The sequence below is a fragment of the Chelmon rostratus genome, chromosome 18 (genome assembly GCF_017976325.1).
Source record: "Chelmon rostratus isolate fCheRos1 chromosome 18, fCheRos1.pri, whole genome shotgun sequence".
Lineage (NCBI taxonomy): Eukaryota > Metazoa > Chordata > Actinopteri > Chaetodontiformes > Chaetodontidae > Chelmon > Chelmon rostratus.
In genome coordinates this window covers 8,331,949-8,351,903 of record NC_055675.1, presented here as the reverse complement: position 1 = coordinate 8,351,903, position 19,955 = coordinate 8,331,949, and the positions used below count along the sequence as shown (strand labels likewise).

Below are 19,955 nucleotides of genomic sequence, written 5' to 3'. Positions count from 1 at the left end.
AGTAATAGGGGGCAAAAGATGGTGCAAGTCAATGCATCAGCAGTAGTAACAAAGAGTGGTCATTTGAGAAGGTGCTCTTCATATCATTTCTTTATATATTCTTTATATCATTTCCCAAAGATTTCAGTGCCCCATTAGGCCCATTATACAGGTGTGTGTAATGCTATCACAGCTCTGCACCATCCCTCCTTCACACACAGTGAGCCCAGTTGCTGAGAGGAAAAACTGGGTTTGCTGATGTAGATCCCAGGGTGCCTTGATGAAAAACCATTTAACCTGCATGCTTCGGTAAATAGCCACTCATAGAAAAAACAGCCAGGGAGAATGCAAAAGTAGCAGGATTGTAAGTGATGCAGGAGAAGGTCATTTTTCTGACATATTGTTTATTATTACCACTCTCGGAGTCGTTGTGCTTGAGGAGGCACATTTGCTTTCCTGAAAATGAACAGTGTGTGTAGGGAATGACTTAACAGAGCTTGTATATTGATCCAAAAACCTAAAAATGCTTAAATATATGAACTCCGTCAGACTATACCGTATTTGATGTGTTTTTAAAATTTGATTTAAAGTTTTATGTGTTGTTTTGTGAAATCTCAAATGAAATTAGATATAAGCTATAGCTGGCTGAGGAATCAATGCACCCTAATTTTCCTTGTGTGTGTTTGGAGATTTTGCAGCAGTGGTAAGAAAAAAAAAAGAAAAGAAAGAAAAACAAGGAGTCATCTGGCAGCTTAAGAATCACTATTCTTCTCAGCTCACAGACCTTGTGACAAACCCACCCCTCTCTCTCCTCTCTCATTCTCTCCCTTTCTTCTCTTTCCCTCATTCAGCCCACTCACACCACTGAAGTAAATCCTCCTTTTTCCCTGCTGTTGTTGGGAGCCGGTGGGGATGTAACAGTAGACAGCACGGGGCCTCGGCCACACACAGACACACACACACATTAAAACACACACACTCCCTCTCCGTCTTCCTTCCCTCCTTCCTCTCTCTCCCTCTGTGTTTTGTGGCGAGCGCGAGCTCAGTGCCGCAGCTCTCGGTGACAAATTGATGTTGCGGCACTTTCCCTTTCTGCAGCCTTAGCATAAAACTGGCCGAACGATGTTCCACCGCGGAATTCAATTTCACAGTTGAGTTAGGTTGTTGATTACCCTGCCAAACTCAGATTAATGCGCGTTTAACCAACATGGATCAGGAGACCCTTGGCTGACAGCCAGCCAGCGGTGCCGGCCAGCGATGGGGGGAGCAAGAGACTGGGCCGTCCCAGCAGCGCTCCCCCCCACCCCCACCCTACACCTGCCTGAGAGTGATTGATTAAAAGAGTTCACACCATGTAATTATACACCATCCCAACACATCAGGGCTCCTCCTCCTCCTGCCTTGTCTTTTCGTGTGTGTGTGTGTTTATGTGTGTGTCTCTTTGTGTAAATGGCACCGAGAGAGAAACAAATAAAAGGAAAGAGAAAAGAGGGTTTTTTATTATCCTCTCAGTCTCTTGAGAATTTATGAGAAAAAAAATCATGCCGGTTTGGGAGGTGTGGCAAAGGTAGTTTAATTTAATCCCCACAGGGTGGAGGCAGCTTGATCCACTGCAGCGTTCTGTATATTGTGTATTGTCCACACTGAACTATTGATTTTCAGCCGTTACTATTACATAAGTGATACATCAAACTTTCTTTACATGCACGCTGTAGCACTTTCATTCTTCTGTCGGTGTTAGTGTGACTGATGAAACTGATTCCATCTCTTCAACCAATTCGATTTTTTACGTTACTTTTCTGGGGCCAACGAGAATTGAATATTACCAGCATTTTCCACCTATTTTTAATTAGCTGTGGTCATTTTCACAGAGTAGGACAGGTTCCGCCTTTATAAACTGACTTTTAGTGTGACATAGCACACTTATGTTCACTATAAAGCTAGGAGACCACTACTGGTGTAATCATTTACGGTTTGAGTTTCCCCCCAAGGTTCGTGTGTATGCTTGTGTGTACGCCAGGTCTATTATGAGTCAGACCAGTTCAGCTGAGTCACACAACTGAGCTTTTAATAGGCCTCTTTGAGTTAAGTGCGACATTCTAACTGTGCCAGTATTCAAGCTCTGTTTTAAAGGAGGCTGAGGTGTTTCTAGGATCTTAAGGAAGAGGTGTGTCCCAGATCCGGATGCTCCCTGGGCTCCTGGTTGATGAATGGAGTCGCTGAGAAGCATTGCGTGGTGGTAATGATAAAGTATGGTCCCTGTCCTGTGGACTAAATGTCCTCTGTTAGGTATGTCGAGGGCTAATGTATCTGCAGACATACCTGGAAGACGAACTGGCATTATACTGTAGACAGTGTGTGGTCATGCATCCAACACAGACTCACATCAGTAACCATACAACACTGTGCAGTGCATGCAGTATACACAAATCGCAGTGCTGCGACTTTATATTTTCAGCCACCAGTCAAATAACCGTGTCCTTGTGCTTTCTCCTCCAGGGCGACTACGAGCGTCCCTTACGTGACGGCAGTCCCCAAGTTATGGGTGGTGACACCTACCCCCGAGGGCCTCTCAAGCAACCACAGAGCCACACTAAGCCACCTGGCTACCCCCCAGCACATCTGCCCTACCCTCCCGTCTTTCACCATTACAAACCTTCGCCCTACCACCACCCTCCCTCCCAGCCCAGCCCACCCTACACCCCTCAGGTACAGTATGCTCGCTGTGTTCACTCATACAAATGATGCCAAACATTTGACAGATGTTCCAGTTGGGCGGTTAAAATATTATTACTCTCTAGTGAAAACCTTGTTTCTCCAAATTTGGTGTCTTTGAATTATTTAGACAAACTAAAATGTTATGTATTCCTGAATGATTTGAGAAACATATTAAACTATATAAAAACCGATTGAATTGTCTGAAAGGTGCATGGAAGCAAAGCTGAAAACAGGAAAATCTGATGTTAGATAGTTTTCACAGGACGTCCACGACGGTGCTATAGATCAAGATGCATTTTATGTTGTTTTGGGAGTCACTGTGGTTAAATTGAATATAGCCCCTCTTTGTTTCTCTGCCACTAAGCATGTCTGTGTGTGTTTTATATACAGGGGGCCTACTCACAGCCTTCATCACCTTACATCCCCCCGGGGGCCTACCCGCCTCCTTCCTGGGGGTCCAGCTCTGACACTCAACCCTCCAGAGTCTCTCATGAGCAATTCAGAGCTGCACTTCAATTGGTTGTCAACCCAGGTGAGGAATGGGCAATAAAATGTGACACCGAACACGAATGTTGCTGTTTGTGTTTCTCGTGATGCATCAAAAATGTGTTTGCCTACAGGCGACCCTCGGGAATACCTGGACAGCTTCATCAAAATCGGCGAGGGCTCCACGGGTATCGTGTGCATCGCCAGCGAGAAACACAGCGGCAAGCAGGTGGCTGTGAAAAAGATGGACCTCAGGAAACAGCAGAGGAGAGAGCTGCTCTTTAATGAGGTGTGAAAGACTGACAGAGACGAGGTGTAACTGCAGTACACTTATCTCAAACATGCTCACAGCTAAAGCCGCAGCGACACTGACTAACATCCCTTCATGTTATTAGTTTAAACAACGACGCATTTACTGCAGTCCTGGTTTTGTATGTTTTGCGCGTGAGTATTTATTCATTTGCAGGCTGGATGTTGCACTGCTGTTGTAGATCAGTTTGACCCAGACAAGTGAAGAGCATGATGCCCACTCCCAGCGTGAGAGATCAGAAACATTTGTTGACGACTGTTAATGGCTCAGACGAGCAGCAGCAGAGATGAAACTGGTTTAAATAGCATCATTAAACATGGCTGGTTTTGTGATTAATGGAGAAAAATATATCTCACCATCCTATAGCAAACCAGTAGCTTCCGATATCCAAGAGGTCAAAGGTCAACTTCACTGTGACATCATTATGAGCTTTTCTGGCCATTATTTGACACTGTGACTCATGAACAGGAGGGGAGACTGTGACCATGTGTCACATTTGGTCAGATACTGAAATGGTGACACTAATCTTGGGCGTCCACCTTGAAGCTGTGGAGATTGTATAGATCTGTGCTGCCGAGTTGAAGATGTGCGTGAAGCTCCACGTTATGCAGTTTGTAGCCTCTGTGCAGCAACATCCATGTCTGAAGCATTGCCATCCACCACGAGCTCATTGGTTCTGCTGATAGTGAGCTTCAGGTGATTGCACCATGTGATGAAGCTCTCCATCAGCCCGCTGTACAGTTTTTTTTCAATAGAAATTAGAAGAAGAAAAAAGAAAAATCTGAAAAATGCAAGAACTTCAGTTAAAGCTGTTTCTATTCACAGGTTGCGAACTACTGAAAAAAGAGCTGTGCATCATTTGTGCTTGCACTGAAATAAATCCTATCAGCAGGCAAACTTCATGATTGCTCGTTTAGCAGAAAAATGTGAATTGAATAAAGGGCGAACCATGGATTTCTTTGTCGAGCAATATTGCACTGATTCTATTCTGGGTGTGTGTGTGTGTGTGTGTAGGAGAGAGAGAAAGAGAAAGAATACATGCATGCATGTATGTTAGCACGTGTGTACAGTGAACACAGATGTGGGTGTTCAGTCGGGAACTAATTTGCTTTGTGTAATCCTATTAATTTCTGAATGTAACCCTTTTATAGTTAAGCCTCCAGAACATGTTCACATTAGACAAGGGAAAGTTAAATTAAAAATAATTACAGTTCCAAGAACAAATTTAATAAAAATTATTTAAATAATTGTAGTTTAGTTTATTTTTTTAACATATTTAAGAACCATAAATAACCATAAATTTGATTTTGTGTATGATACAAATACAGTATTGAATTTAGAAATTGATGATTACAAGAATACATGTATATGTACAGTGTTTTTTATGTCAGAATATAGAATTTGCTGTATGGGTGAAGATTTATGATAGCACTGTATCATGTCATCATTAAGTAAATATATGATCAAAGTCATTTCCTTCTCTCTGTGTGTGTTTTAGGTGGTGATCATGAGGGACTACCATCACGAGAACGTGGTTGACATGTACAACAGCTACCTGGTGGGAGACGAGCTGTGGGTTGTCATGGAGTTTCTCGAGGGCGGGGCTCTCACTGACATCGTGACTCACACCAGGTAACCTCTCTTGAATTTAGAAAGGCAATATGAGACTACTACAGTGTACCAAATACAGCAGTGTACGATGCCCACAAAAGCCCTGAAGTGGATGTAGAAATACTCAAAGACTAGCAATAACAGAAGAGTTACAAGGCGGCTATCGACACGCATTTTTAAGGACCAATCCAAATAAATTTTATGTAAGGATAAGGAGGATCGATACCGCTCTCACATCTGTCCGCTAAATATGAAGCTACGGCCAGTAGGCGGTTAGCTTAGCTGAGCATAAAGACTGGAAGCTGGGAAACTGCGTGTGTGTGTGTGTGTGTGTGTGTGTGTGTGTGTGTGTGTGTGTGTGTGGGTGTGTGTGTGTGTGTGTGTGTGTGTGTCAGTTGTGTTGAACAACTTGGTCTGGAGTGTGTATTAATAAATGCTGAGAGAGACAGATTAAGCAACCACATGGGAGAAGGCTCATGTCCTCCATTTTCATTTGAATGACTGAACACATGTGATGTCCTGGTGATGGTGGTCACATCAGATGGGTTTCACTGGTGACTAGCAAGCAAAGGTGTGTTGTTAAAAATCATCAGGTCGTTTAATTTGCTCCACACATCAGAAACTTCACAAAGACGGGTGGTTTCACGAGACAGCCAGGAGACACCAGCAGATGGGCTGTAATCCAGCCCTGCCTTTCATAGCTTCAGGATTATTGTTCTCCAACTTTTCCTAATTGCTTCTCTGTTGTTGAGTCGTGTTTCTAAGATGCCGCCTCATTGTTTTAAGCTTACTTTGTGCTTGGTGTTTAATTACAGTCATTTGCGTGGAGTGTCAGCATTAGCACTGTGCAGTGTCGGATGCTAATAACACGCTTTGGTGAGGCTGAGCACCGCTGCTACCGTGAAGTATTTTGAACAGTCTCCCACACAGATGTTTGCCTGTTTGTGTGTTCTGTGTGTGTGTGTGTGTGTGTGTGTGTTTCAGAGAGAGAGAGAGTTTCAATATGCACAGAATGCTTTTACAAGTACTAATGGAAATCTCAAAGAGGATATTATTGGGCACACGTTGTCTCGTTTAACTCTCGACATTTGTCCTTTTTTATCTGTTTTTCATGAGTTTGTTGAATTTTAAGTAAATGTGTATGTTTCTACGCCTCCACGCTGGTGACGGCTGTGGCCGGAGGCATTATGTGTTTGGGTTGTCCATCCGTCCACCCGGCTGTCCATCCATCTGTCCGTGCCGTTACCGTGAAGACGATATCTCAGTAATGCCTTGAGGGAATTTCATTACATCTGGCACAAACGGTCACTTGGACTCAAGGATGAGCTGATTAGAATTTGGTGGGCTTCTCACAAAACACATTTTTGGCCACAACTGAAGAATTAATAAGATAATTATGACACAATTTCAAACAAATGTCTCAGGATAAGATGATGAAGTGATGGCATTTTATATCCAATAAAATTTTGTTTGATTATTTACCATACAATGTGACCACTCGATTTAATTATTAATGTTATTAGTCATTATCCAAGGTGATGATATGAGAAATATGACGGTGTGTTGGGTTTTTTTCTTGGTAATTTTAGCCATACATGTTCAGGTGAAAGCTTTCTACTACTTCTGTTAAACCCTTTGTTGTGGAAAATACTGCTGCCTGCTTTGAGTTGAACAAGCCTCATCAAGTCGCTTGGTGGTTGGCGGCAAATACACACACTGAGATACATCAACACACACACACACACGTCTAGCACACAGGCGAGTCAGCAGTGGCAGAATGTGATCTTGAAACTATTTCAGTCACGTCCAAATTTCAATTACACTTTAGAGTTTCTTAATGAGCTGCACTTCACAGGGATTTTATCCCATGTAAGTGCAAGAACATATGTATATGTGCTCACTGGTGTGTGTGTTTGTGTGTGTGTGTAGGTGTGTGTCTGTTTATGAATGCCTACACGTTTGCGTATGCGTAGGTGCGTGTGTAACTCTCCTCCCCTTGGCAACCTTTACAGGCTCATTAAAATTGTTTTTCACTTTGTGTTTGAAACAATTTTCTATTTCAGTGATCCTGTTTTCTGTTCAGTTGTGTGTTCGTGTGTGAGGGGGTGGAGGGGGTCGGGTGGGGGAGGGACAGTACGAGGTGAATTGTTTTTGCATACACATCTCCATCCCATTCACTTTGAGTTAGCCAGTTGTTTTCCCATAAGCAGAAGGCTCATTTATCTCTTGTGATTGTAAATGCATACATGTGTGACAATAAAATCTGCTGCAGTGTGTGTGTGTGTGTGTGTGTGTATTTGTGTGTGTGTTGAGAGAGTTCAAGAGCCTGTATGGCTGTGTATCTTTGCATGTACATACAGATACATGTGTGTTTCCTTGGTGTGTGCCTGAAAATGAGCTTGTCTCTCTTTCTGCACGTGTACTGTATGTAATCACACACACTCATAAACACACAGCATAGCCCGGCCAGCTGGGTCTAGATGTTAATGTTCATTGGAGCTGTGAGTTTCTGTGTGAGCTCAGTCAGACGCACTGCATTGCCCCGTCCCTCCATATGGGACCCTCCTGCCCGCTCTGCACATCACAGCTACAGCCGCTGGAGGCTACCGGGGGATATTTCTGCTCCGTCGTCGTTGTGTTCAACTGTAATCTCTTTACACCGACAGTCTGAAGCCAGACTTGTCTGTGCTGTAGCCCCGAGAATAGCAGTACAATTGATTTAAAGCAATTATATTTTCCTTTACATAAAAAAAAAAAAATCTGGTCTTCCTCCCTCACAGCCACCTGTTTTACATTTCCCTTTCCCACAATGCACCACGGAGAAAGAAAGAACAGAAAGAAATGCAGAAAACACTTCGATTAAAAAGATCAACTACGAACCGTGTGCTAGATTAATAAAAAGAAAAACAGAATAGAAATAAAAAAATAATGTAACACAATAATGCATACTGTAAGTAGCTATGAAAATAAGTAGAATATGCTGAATGCAAGTTAAAATTAGTTATTAGAATAATTCTATATATTGTGATATGTGTGTTATTTTGTGTGTTTATGTGCAGATTCCATGTTGCACAAAAATAACAGCTTTAACTTTTTCTTGTACTCTATACTTAAACTTGTATTACATGTCATGTTACTGACTTACAAGCATTCAAACAAGGACTGCAAGGACTGCACGGTACATGAATGATACATCATTAGTACATGATATGTAATTCAACATGTCAAATTTCTTACATGCTCTTTTACTGTAATAGTTATTACTGACACATATTTGTGTGTGTATGTGTGTGTGTGTGTGTGTGTCTCCCTTCTCACAGGATGAACGAGGAGCAGATTGCTACAGTGTGTTTGTCGGTGCTGAGGGCTCTGTCCTACCTGCACACACAGGGCGTCATCCACCGCGACATTAAGAGTGACTCCATTCTCCTGACCAGTGATGGCAGGGTAAGTGAGCATGATGAGTGTTTGCGTGTCTCCGTTCATGCGTCTCTATTCATGTGTTTAGATACTTTAGTCATTATTCATATATTATTCACTATTCTCTATGGGATGTCAGTAAACCAGGAGATTCCCATTTAAACAGGGATCATACTTATGTTTCAGGTATTAATAAGCAATCTTACACCCTTGTTCTTGTCACTGGTGATTTTAGTGTAACAAACACGCTCCCACACACTCACTGACCTTCTCCGTGGCTGCAACTCCTGGCACTTGTCAACAGCCAGTGCCTGAAACTCATCATCATCAATTACCACTCGTGCCCCAGTAATTAAATTCCGCCTAATGCCTCCTAACGAGCTGATAAGACGTGATTAATTTAAGGATAATTAACCACTGATACAGGAGATTAGTGTCTTCTATGAAAGCTCTTCATCACAATGGGTCAGTGCACTTCTTGACATCAAACACAAAGGTTCTGAACCAATACAATCTCCACTGTATGTCCACACCCCTACATGATGGAGAGTGGACCGTGAAGGCAGCACGGTGTTTGTGTGTGTTTGCAGATCAAGCTATCAGACTTTGGCTTTTGTGCCCAAGTTTCCAAAGAGGTGCCCAAGAGGAAGTCCCTCGTGGGCACACCCTACTGGATGGCACCAGAGGTCATCTCTAGACTACCTTATGGGACTGAGGTGAGGATGACACACATCTGATTAACATTGCTCTACGCCAAGAGCCAGAAAGTATGTTTGTATACTCAATGTTTTATCATAATATGTAATAATTATTTTCCCGTGTATCCAGGTGGATATCTGGTCTTTAGGCATCATGGTGATCGAGATGGTGGACGGAGAACCCCCTTACTTCAACGAGCCCCCTCTGCAGGCCATGAGGAGGATACGAGACAACCTGCCCCCGAGGCTAAAAGAGTCGCACAAGGTAAGAACGACTTCATGCAGGAGTTTTGGACAGTATGCATAGAGGAAGGAAATTTGGAAAAGTTAAATGTATGATTTTTTTTTTTTTAATGTTTGTCCATACCTATGATTGACTTGTGTCAGACACTGACTAGTGGCTGTATATCTGGTCATTTCTGCTGCATGCACACTGCACTAACCCTCTCTGGAATAAAAAACAATGCAAAAATATTGTAGAGGAGCGAAGAGAGTGGAGACAAATGTACTTTACTTACTTTATCTTTGCATTTAAAAGTAAACTTTCAATGATAACTTTCGAATATAAAAACACAGATCAAACAAAGGACCTGAATTAAAGCATGTCTGTCTTCAGGTGTCCTCTGTGCTGCGCTCATTCCTGGACCTGATGCTGGTGAGGGAGCCCTCGCAGAGAGCCACAGCCCAGGAACTCCTCCAGCACCCCTTCCTAAAGATGTCTGGACCCCCTTCCTGCATCGTCCCCCTCATGAGACACTATCGCCACCGCTGACCTGCCGGCCCCAAACCTGCCCTCCTCTACACTAAAAACACACACATACACACACCACCAGGGTGGCACTGCCCTCACCCAGCCAAAACACCCCACCGCTTGGTGGCGCGCCACTAACACCCACACCTGTAACCGTGAAGTAGATTAGCTAGGGGAATATCTAAGAAATACATTTTAAAAAATACACGACAGAGAAAAGAAGAAAAAAATTGTCGACCATTTTGAAACTATGAACTGGAGTAGAGCGTACTGTTGCCAGAGGAACTAGACGTCCAGTAGAAACATGTGGGCCGGCTCACCCCACTGCAGTCTTCTCTCCTCCTAGACTGACTCAGCTCCATGTAGAGTCGTAGTAGCCATCAGCAAGAGCTTCAGAGGGGTGTTGCGAGCTGCTGACGAGGTGGAGGGACCCTGGGGCCCGGCGCTCTGCTCAGGACCAGAGCAGCAGAGGGCAGGACAATCAGCTGCGTGCAGAGAGGGGTCTTTGACTGGAAACCACTGTTGTACGGCTGCTGCGTCAGTCGGCTGGTCGAACAGAGACGAGCTCTCTTCTCACACACTAACAGTGAAAATGTATTTTAGAGAAACTTGTAAGTTTTTCTGTACAGTTTTGATAATTTGCAGTATTTTATCGTGTCGTAACCATTGTGATATGAGCAGTATTAAATAGAGTTTCTGCAGAGATCTTTCCTACTGTTTATAATCCAGTTTTTGCTTAAAGATATAAGAGATATCCCAAATAAACCCACCTAAACCTAACTGTTACTAAAAATACTAAATATATTTATTATCTTACATTTGTAGACAGAACTTCCATTAAATGTTGGAAAAAAAGGGTAATGTCAGAATTTTGTATGACGTTTTAAAGTATTTATTTATTTATTGGAATTGAGGGTTTATTTTTTGGTAGTGTGGCCTTTTTTTGTTCATTTTGTTTTGGTTTTTTGTTGGGTTTTGATTTACATTTCTATAAGCGCATCGGCAGACAGCGATCTCAGTTGTTATATCATCCAAGCAATACCCCAAACCTATTTATGAAACCGTAAAGCCCTGTATTTATGATACTGTAATTACACCATGCATTTAAATGTAGCACAGATTGAGTGGATTTGACGAAAAGAGAAGATTTCTTCTGCGCAGACCTGTATGCTTTTATACTAGGAGTCTCATCCTGTTTCTCTAAACGCTAAGAGGCGCCCATCCACGACGCCCGCCTGCCGCGCAGATTTTAGGATGCTGATAAAAGGTCTCGTTTTCTACTCACATCCTCACTGTCATCATCTCACTCCTTATCCCACCTCAGTCAGACACACACTCGCTATCACTGGAACTGTGCTGCCATTCTCATCTCTGGTCGGACCGGGAGAACAGTGTAATCCTCCTCCCCGCATCGTTTTTACCCATCATTCACTGTGATTTGTAAATATGACTGTGTGTACGTGAATATGAGTGTTTGCGTGTGTGTCAAAGAGCAAAAGAGGTTAGAGCGTGTTTATCTCTGTACAACATCTGAAAGTGTGTGTGAGTGCGTGCGTGTGTGTGCTGCTGGCTAATCCTTGACAATGTGTCAGGACTTGAATGAGTAACACTTATCTGTGGTGTTGGCTTGTACAGTGATATTGCATGTTTGTTATCAGTGAAGCTGGTTTCAATTAAAAAACGCCCATAAAAACATTGAGATGTGTTGCATGGATTTTTCCTTCATCACCCTCTGCAGTCTCCTCCTCCTCCTCTTCTTCTCTCTCTGTGTCTCATATCAAGCAGAGATTTTTTTTTCGAACAGCACACTGTCAGATTATTCGAGGGAGTTCCTTTCAGCCATCAACAGTTTATTTTCTCTTTGTTGTTTGGGTCTTCCATATTCTCTAAATTCAACAGTTCTCATTTCCAACTATTTCACCCTAACTTCACCTCCGAACGGAAAGGCAGAGAGACACATCCATGGATCGGTGTTGCCATAATATATGAGGTTATTTCTCTTTCTTTCCTCTAAGCTATTTCCCTCTGAAACACTATAATGGGATATTGATTTAGCTCGGACGGAGAATGGAGCTTCCCTCTCAGAGAAAGATACCTGTGCCGAAGGCCCAGTAAACAGAAGCACAAGTACTGGGGGCAGTTGGACCGCAGGCCATCAATGAGGATCAAAGACGCTCAAGACTGGAGAGTTACTGAGTTACCATTAAGGTGGAAAATGTAACGCGTCCATATATTCTCATGAGACCACAGTCAACTACTCCAAACACGTAGCATCACATTTAACGTTCAGGTCACTCAAAGTTGTGAATTTATACCCATATAGATATGTTGGTGGACTTGCGTTAGCTTCAAATAACGTCAGTGACTATTAACTGCTCCCATGTTGGTATTTATTAGCTTTTTACCTTTTCCACAGCAGACCATTTGGCACAAATGTAAAACACAGGCGTTATTACTGTAATGAATTAATGGCTTCATTCAGGGCCACACAGTCACTACCACTGTGGACAATGAGCTCATGTCCTGTAGTTTTAACACCCTGACGGTGTGTGTGTGTGAGTGTCAGTATCTGTAATTGTGACTGTTAATAGGCAAAAAAAAAATCATTTGAATTCAAGCATTTTTTTCTTAATTGTATATTTAGAAGTGTTTTTTGTCATTTTTTAGGCAGGGTTTCAGCCATTCTGTAGAGATGTTGCATTTAAAGACACATAGTTAAATTTAAAAATGTCATGTAAAAAAAAAAAAAGTAAAGAGCATTGAGTTTAGATGCATCAAGTCAAGTGCCCAGATGTACTGCATGCTGGCTGCCATGGGAACAGACCATCATTACTAACATTTGTTACACGTGGTTTTCATGACAGACAGTAAAAATATCCAAATATTATGTATATAACTCACTGGCCACTTTATAAGGTACACCTTGCAGGTACTGGGTTTGACCCCCTTTCGCCTGGTCCATATTGACATGATACAGTTGCTGCAGATTTGAGATGATCTGCTGGACGTAGCCATTAGAAGATAGGTGCACTGTAAAGGGATGGGCACGGTCAGCAAAAATACTCAGGCTGACTGTGACGTTTAAACAATGCTCAATTGGTACTAAGGGGACCAAAGCATGCTAAGAAAATATCACCCACATCATTTCAGTACCACCAGCAGCTTGAACTCTTGATGCAAGGCAGGATGGATCCATGTTTTCCTGCTGTTTTCATTTGGTGAGCCCGTGCCAACTCAGTTTTCCTAACTGACAGGGGTGTCAGCTGCTGTGGCCCAACTACCTCAGTTGTGATAAATGGTTATTTATCACAACTATCAGCTCAAACTAGTCTGGCAATCATCATCTGGTCACTGCCATCAACAGAGGACAGCAGCTCATACCATATGATGACCATCAGATCAGACCATTCTCTGTCAAACCTAGAGATGATGCATGGAAATCTCAGTAGATCAGCAGTTACTGAAACACTCAAAGCTGCCTGTCTGGCACAACCAACCGTGCTACGTTCAAAGTCACTTAAAGCCCCTTCCTGATCCATTCTGACGCTTGTTAGAAGTGCAGCAGAGTGTCATGACGGTGTCTAAGTTGCTGCCACGTGATTGGCTGAACAGATATTTTCGTAACAATTGAACAGCTGTGCCGTTATTAGCCTAATTGGCTAGTTGAGGAAATGTGAGTAACGTTTAACAGTGAAAAGACTGTTGCTGGACAAACCCTTCCATGTGGCGGTATATTTCAAAATTAAAAGTCTGAGAAACTTGTTTCCAAAAGAGGAGAAAAACGGATATTTCTATCTGGCGATTATTTCGGCCACACCCGGAAGCAAACTGGACCGGCAGCTGCTCCGTTGTTGGAAGTTTGTGAAGCTCAGCAACAGGTGAGTTTTTTCCTAACTAATTATGGGTTTGCAGTGAAAATTTATTTATTTGTTGTAGCTTTGAGTGGACGCAAACGCAAACTGAATGGCAGCTTATTGACGGCTCTAAATACGGCCTCTCTCTCTCTGCTACCTTTTGATTACCGTCGTCAGGTCTGAGTGTGATATGTTTTAGGTAAGCTAGCTCTGTAGCCCTCTCATGCTATGATTGTTCATGTATTGTCATGGCAACCTGAGGTACGTGAATGCGTCGTTGCGTTGGTAGTTCAGGTTCATTTCTAATTTGTCAATCAAATGAAAAAGAAATGCGACACAGAACTGTCAGATGTATCCCTGTATCCTGTAGACAAGGCCTCTGTGGTTTTGGTAGTATATTTGTTGCACCACTGTTTTCTGACCATGTTTCATTACTGATTTTTATTGATGACAAATGTGTAGGACTCAATGGTGGAAAGTAACTAAAGTACATTTGCTCAGCATTTACTACAATTTTTGGGTACTTTTGCTTTGAGTATTTCATTTTCATGGTACTTTATGCTTTGACTTCACTCTATTTCTGAGGGAAATACTGTACTTTTGCTCCAATACATTTACTGTATGTGACAGCTGCAGAGTAATAGTTTACAAATAGTAGGCTACATGAGCCGTTTGTAAAATCTGATTCTGTGCTACAGATTCAAGTACCCAACAGTAATCAGAGTAGATAAAATGTGCTCCAGCTCCCCCAGCTGTAACATTAAAATGCTATATTATAAAATAATATAACTCTGAGAGGGACCATTTGCTGCTGGCAGTACTTTTGTATTTTTACTTAAATGAATGAATACTTTGCCTTGTAATAGAGTATTTTTTCAGTATGGTATTATTACTTTTACTTCAGTAAAAGATATGAGTACCTCTTCCAGGGAGGGTTGTAATGTCTTGTTTGTTGCAGAAGCTAAAGTACCTCTATCACTCTAAATGAATTAACATTACAGTATAAATCACATTAGGGTGAGTTGTCATGCTAGCTGGGGACAGATCTGTAGAAACATGGCCCAAATTGGAAGTTATCCTAACACTTTTCGTGAGTAATACTTGAATAAACAACAGTTTTACTAAAATCAACAAAATTGATGCCTTTTTATGCCTGCAAAAACATTTAGTATTTTGATTTTAGAATGTGGAAAGCACTCAGCATGTTTGGTATGTAAGTTAATGTTAAATGCAGATTAAGCTGAGAAGATAATTGACTGATGCTGCCTAACAATCTACACTCCAAAATATTATCCTTATGAAAAAATCATGTACTACTATCTCTGTCTTGCCTAATGCTATAGTTGTTACAGATAGAGTGGGATTAATCTGTGCTGCTTCTGATTTTGCCATGATGATTGTAGCCTAATAGAAGGTTGGAAGAAGTCAGAATGGGCGTCTCAGGTCTTGAGCTGACCGTTAACAAGACCAGACCATTCTTTCAAGATCATTTCCAGCGATGACATAGCCAGTCGGATTGTAAAAGCTGGATTAAGGACTTTGATGTCCTGTGACTGAGGAAGATGTATGATGTCCACACTGCTGAAACAAATGGGTGTAGCTGACACAACTGCTCTATTTATTTTCAATTAGACTTGTTCATATTGCGTTTCCTTCAGAGGCCCAGATTCACGGGGCAAAATCGATACCTCATCCCTGCAGCGTCTCCTCTGACAGGAGTATCAGTCACCTTTTTACAGTCACTCTGTTGCATTTGGACACAGTCGTCTTGTTTGATTTTATTTGAACTATGTATAGGAAAGAAATTGTGATTTACATTAGGTTGGAAAGATTGAAGACAGTGCACAGTAGTGATATGATAGATAGTAGAAATAACTGGACAGCTGTGTAGAGATGATTCCAGCAATTTATTTCAATGAACAGAAGAATACTGCACAAAATTGCATCAGCAGAGGTTTATGCATAGACTTTGATTCTGAAAATATTATACACATATTTTTTTTTATTTAATAACCTCTCAGCATTTTCTTAAACACGCTCATATGGCATTCTGATAAATTCTTCACTGTATCGTACAGAAAGTTGTTCCTTTCTTCCTTTTTTTTGATATGTTCCATACATCAGTGTGGAGAAAAGATTTGTCAAAGTCAAAGCAAAAAACATCGCAACTCTGAATGCCACTGCACTGCACACACTACAAGACTTGTCCACTGTGAAACACTATGGCTGCATTCAAAAATGAATAAAGAGGATTCTTGAACAAAAAAGATGTCAAGATTTGCAAATACAGAATCGACAATAGGTGTTGAAATAATTTAGCAGCAGTTTCAGAGAGAGAAAGAGAGGAGACGACAGACTGTTGGCAAATGACAGCAGAAGCTCTGGCAATTTCTGAAAATTCTTACAAAGATGTTGGATAAAAATGGCTGAAACTGGATCCCAGTGATGTTGCGGGGAAAAAAAAGGTAAACTGTAACCCAAAGTTGGGAATTTTCAGATGACAACCACCCACCAATCTGGAGGAAAATCAATTATAGTTTTCATAAAAATATGAATTTATCGTTCTATTCTTTAAAATGCAAATTTTTGTAATGCAAACTATGATTTTGTGGCATTTAAGATTCAATTCAGCAGCTGGATAAATTAGATTTTGGTGGGTTTACCCTCCAACTACATCCATGCTAGGCCCCAAGCTGTCCCATTAACTCCCAGTGGGCCTACAGTACAGGCTACACACATTTCTCCGTCAGGACTCAGTCCATCGCATGGCACTCTTCCTCTGTGGTGTTAGGCCTGGGACATGGAGGACAAGTCTTTCATCAGGTTAGCTTTGGAGAGAGCTGAGGGGAGCTGCCGCGGTGTTGCTGACTACATGTTCTTGTACATGGAGCGATCTCTTGGGAGCTGGGGCTGGCTCGCTGTCAGCTTCAGGTGGAAGTGGTAGATGGTGAGCGTAATGACGATTATGAGGGCCAAAATGAAGCCCAGGATGAGGGGGAGGGTCTCCTCTAGGCGCTCCCTCTGGTCAGTGATGCACTTGTAGGCTGCGAGAAGTGGAATAATGAGTTAGCATGCGGGTGAATGAACATGACTGACAAGGGCTCCAAAAGGCCCAACAGTGTAGATTTAGTCAGAATTCATGTGCATTGTCATTTTGGGCTGGATGATAATTTTTGGAAATTTTGCCTTTCAATAGAATAGCATCATGATGATATTGTCATTTTTACAATATTCTGTCTGAATTAGGGCTGCAACTAACAGCCCTAGTTGCAGCCCTAATTCAGACATTTTCTGAATTCTGTGGCTGTTTTGATTCATTCTTTTTTTTTTTTTTACTGTTATTTTTTATTGTTTTTCTCATAATTTTCTAAAGCCCAAAGTGATCTCCTCAGATTTATTAATTTGTCCGACCGGGGGTCCAATATCCAAATATATTCAGTTCTCCTTTGTGAAGTATTAAGAAACATGCAAATTTTCACATTTGACAAGCTGGAACTAGTGAATTTTGGCCAATTTCACTTCATTTAATTTTTTTTAATTTAGTGACTCTAGTTAAATGACTGTGTGTGTGTGTGTGTGTGTGTGTGTGTGTGTGTGTGTGTGTGTGTGTGTGTGTGTGTGTGTGTGTGTGTGTGTGTGTGGTTTGTGCATGCAAATCTGGTGTGTGAAAACTGGAGGTAGCATCTGTATATGTGTTTGCACAGACACTGTTGTTTTTATTCACTAACTGACACAGATTTCACGCAGATGCTTCTTCTGTCCTTTCTGCAGTTAGTCCTACAGTTTTAGCTGTCTGTTGTGCTCTGTTTAAGGCATGTTAGTCTGCACACACATCTTTTCATACACAGGTCTCAGTTAGGGAGGAAGGAGGACACCTAAAGCACAATTGGCTGCACAGTATTCTATGTGTATGTGGTTTTAAAGTTAAAGGTGTTTCTCCTTGTGGACAGCAGTAATGCACACGCGGAGGGAGGCAGTGAAGCATAGCACAGCCTAGTTTACAGCAGCTCAGAGCAAATGATTCTTCCAAGGTGATTGGCTTCAGAGGACGGCCAGGTACATTGAGTATGTCTGTAAAAGCTGCATTGAGGGCAGGGATATAACTGCACTCATAAAGTCCTAATGACCCCCACCCTTACTCTCACTCTCCCCCTGTCTTTGCGTCTCTTTTGTCTCGCTTTCGTCCCCACCCCCTCTTTTTTCTCGTTACCCTGTCTCCCTTTCTGCAGCCCTATGTTCTCCTCATACTGCAGCAATAACCCCCTAGAGAGGTGTGTGTGTGAGTCAGAGAGAGAGGTAGATGTGAAGTTATAACACCCTCACCCCCAGGAGTTCTCATCATGATCATCATCTCTGTTTTTTAACGATGTGTGACCAGAAAACAGTGGCAGCGTGGGCCAAAGGTTCTGTTGGTTGTTCTTACGTTCGCTGAACATGAAGTCAGAGGCGATGTCGAAGGGCTGGATCTGGATGTCGTACATGGACATGGTGATGCCCTTCTGGTGGTCGCTCGAGAGGAGGGTGAGAGTCTGCTGAGCTTGGCACACAAAGGAGCGCCCGGCGGGGGTCACCAGGGCCGACAGGTGGTGGGTGCTGGCTGTGTGCTTCCCAGCTGGAGGGAGAGACAGGATGAGTCACGAATGAACATGAAGTGAGCACGAAGGCATTCCTCTGTGTAAGACTGAGCATAATGTAGGCCTATGTGGAAATAAGATTCATGCAAGCTCCTAAATATACAATGATTTTCAATATAGAATTTGGATGGATCACTGCAACCAAAAGCAATAGAATGACAAAATAAATGAATAAACCAGTAAGAAAATGACAAAATGACAGGACATAAATCATCCAAAATAAAACAAAAAGCTTTAAAGCATTGCAAGTTAACAATAAGATTATTAAAACTGAAATGTAATTTATGAAACGTGTTATGTGGCGTGTTTATTGGAAGAGGTCCGACACTGAATGTTTTAAAGCATCCGTTTTGCTTTTCAAATTGTAATAATAGTAAAAATGATGCTGAGGATAACAGAACACTCTGTATGGTAATACGCCTATTTTGCAGCCAAAAGGCCTACTGTAACTGACCGGGCACTGTCTAAAATCTGTGATGATTTCAGTAAAAGCTCTCTCCATGCGAGGGGGCGAAAACCATAAATCCACGCATGAATCATCCCTCTAATTCCAGCTGAATGCGTAAATGTGAGATGAATGAGAGCAAGTTGCGATCAAAACAGGCGGGATGGAAATGTGCTGAGTAGCTACTGTACACAGGCTCGGCGGGAGACTCACGGTTGTATGCGTTGATGAAATGCGATGTCTCCGAGGTGTCGTAGACGAACTGGACTTTGCTGATCTGCCACACCTCACTGCCCTTGTCGCGGAACTCCTGCAACACGCAGAGAGACACACACGGGCGTCAAAGTGGGGTTTTTCCACTGCACAGAGACGGCATGTTGGCCTGCACTCAGCAAAAAATGTCCTGCTAGGCTCCTGTTCACTGCTGAGATCTTAAAAACATGAATATATTTTGAGGATGGATGAAGTCATTTCTCAAGGTGTGTTCTCTTAATTCAGGACATCAGTAGAATGACAACATGATTCCACCATATGATTGGCAACAGCATTTAATTCAAGGGGGGAAAAGGCCAGAATTTGATCTAAATTTGAAACTCTTGTCAAATTGCGCAGCAAAATTAAGTAAAAATCAACTTGTGAAAACGTATATTTAGGTGATGTATGGCCAAGTGTTGGCGCCATGATTTTCCCAATAGATGAGCCAGACTTTTATTTATTGACTGTAATGATACAGTATATTCATCATTGCCGTGTCTCGCCCACCTTAGAGAAGTAGATGCGGAGCGTGTAGGCGTTGTTCTTCCAGGTTATGTGAATCTCTGACTCCGTGCTCCCACATTTCCCCTCGATTTCTGCGCCACGGGGCAGAGTGAAGGACGCCTGCTCTGTGATCAGCTGCAAGAAGATACAGCAAGAACACCAAGAAAAGTTGAATGTGGACAGCGACTGCATTGTCGCTGGAGTTTTTTTTTCAGTGTTAGAATCCTATTTTTACGCATATAGCGTAACCAAATATCCAGAAAGCAGGGTTTTACGCACGAGTGCAAACT

At 42.2% G+C, this 19,955-nt stretch overlaps 1 protein-coding gene across 3 annotated transcripts in view; it reads left to right on the top strand.

The window, feature by feature from the left end:
- Positions 1-11,651, top strand: part of pak5 (p21 protein (Cdc42/Rac)-activated kinase 5) — a 67,025-nt gene extending 55,374 nt beyond the window's left edge. For all 3 annotated transcript variants that reach the window (XM_041958282.1, XM_041958281.1, XM_041958280.1), the window contains 8 exons: positions 2,479-2,688; positions 3,088-3,229; positions 3,318-3,472; positions 4,992-5,125; positions 8,425-8,551; positions 9,115-9,240; positions 9,353-9,487; positions 9,839-11,651. In XM_041958282.1, coding sequence (XP_041814216.1) covers positions 2,479-2,688; positions 3,088-3,229; positions 3,318-3,472; positions 4,992-5,125; positions 8,425-8,551; positions 9,115-9,240; positions 9,353-9,487; positions 9,839-9,994 — 1,185 coding nt within the window. In that variant the 3' untranslated portion in view covers positions 9,995-11,651. The remainder of the gene's footprint in view (positions 1-2,478; positions 2,689-3,087; positions 3,230-3,317; positions 3,473-4,991; positions 5,126-8,424; positions 8,552-9,114; positions 9,241-9,352; positions 9,488-9,838) is intronic.
- The last annotated feature ends 8,304 nt before the right edge of the window (positions 11,652-19,955 follow it).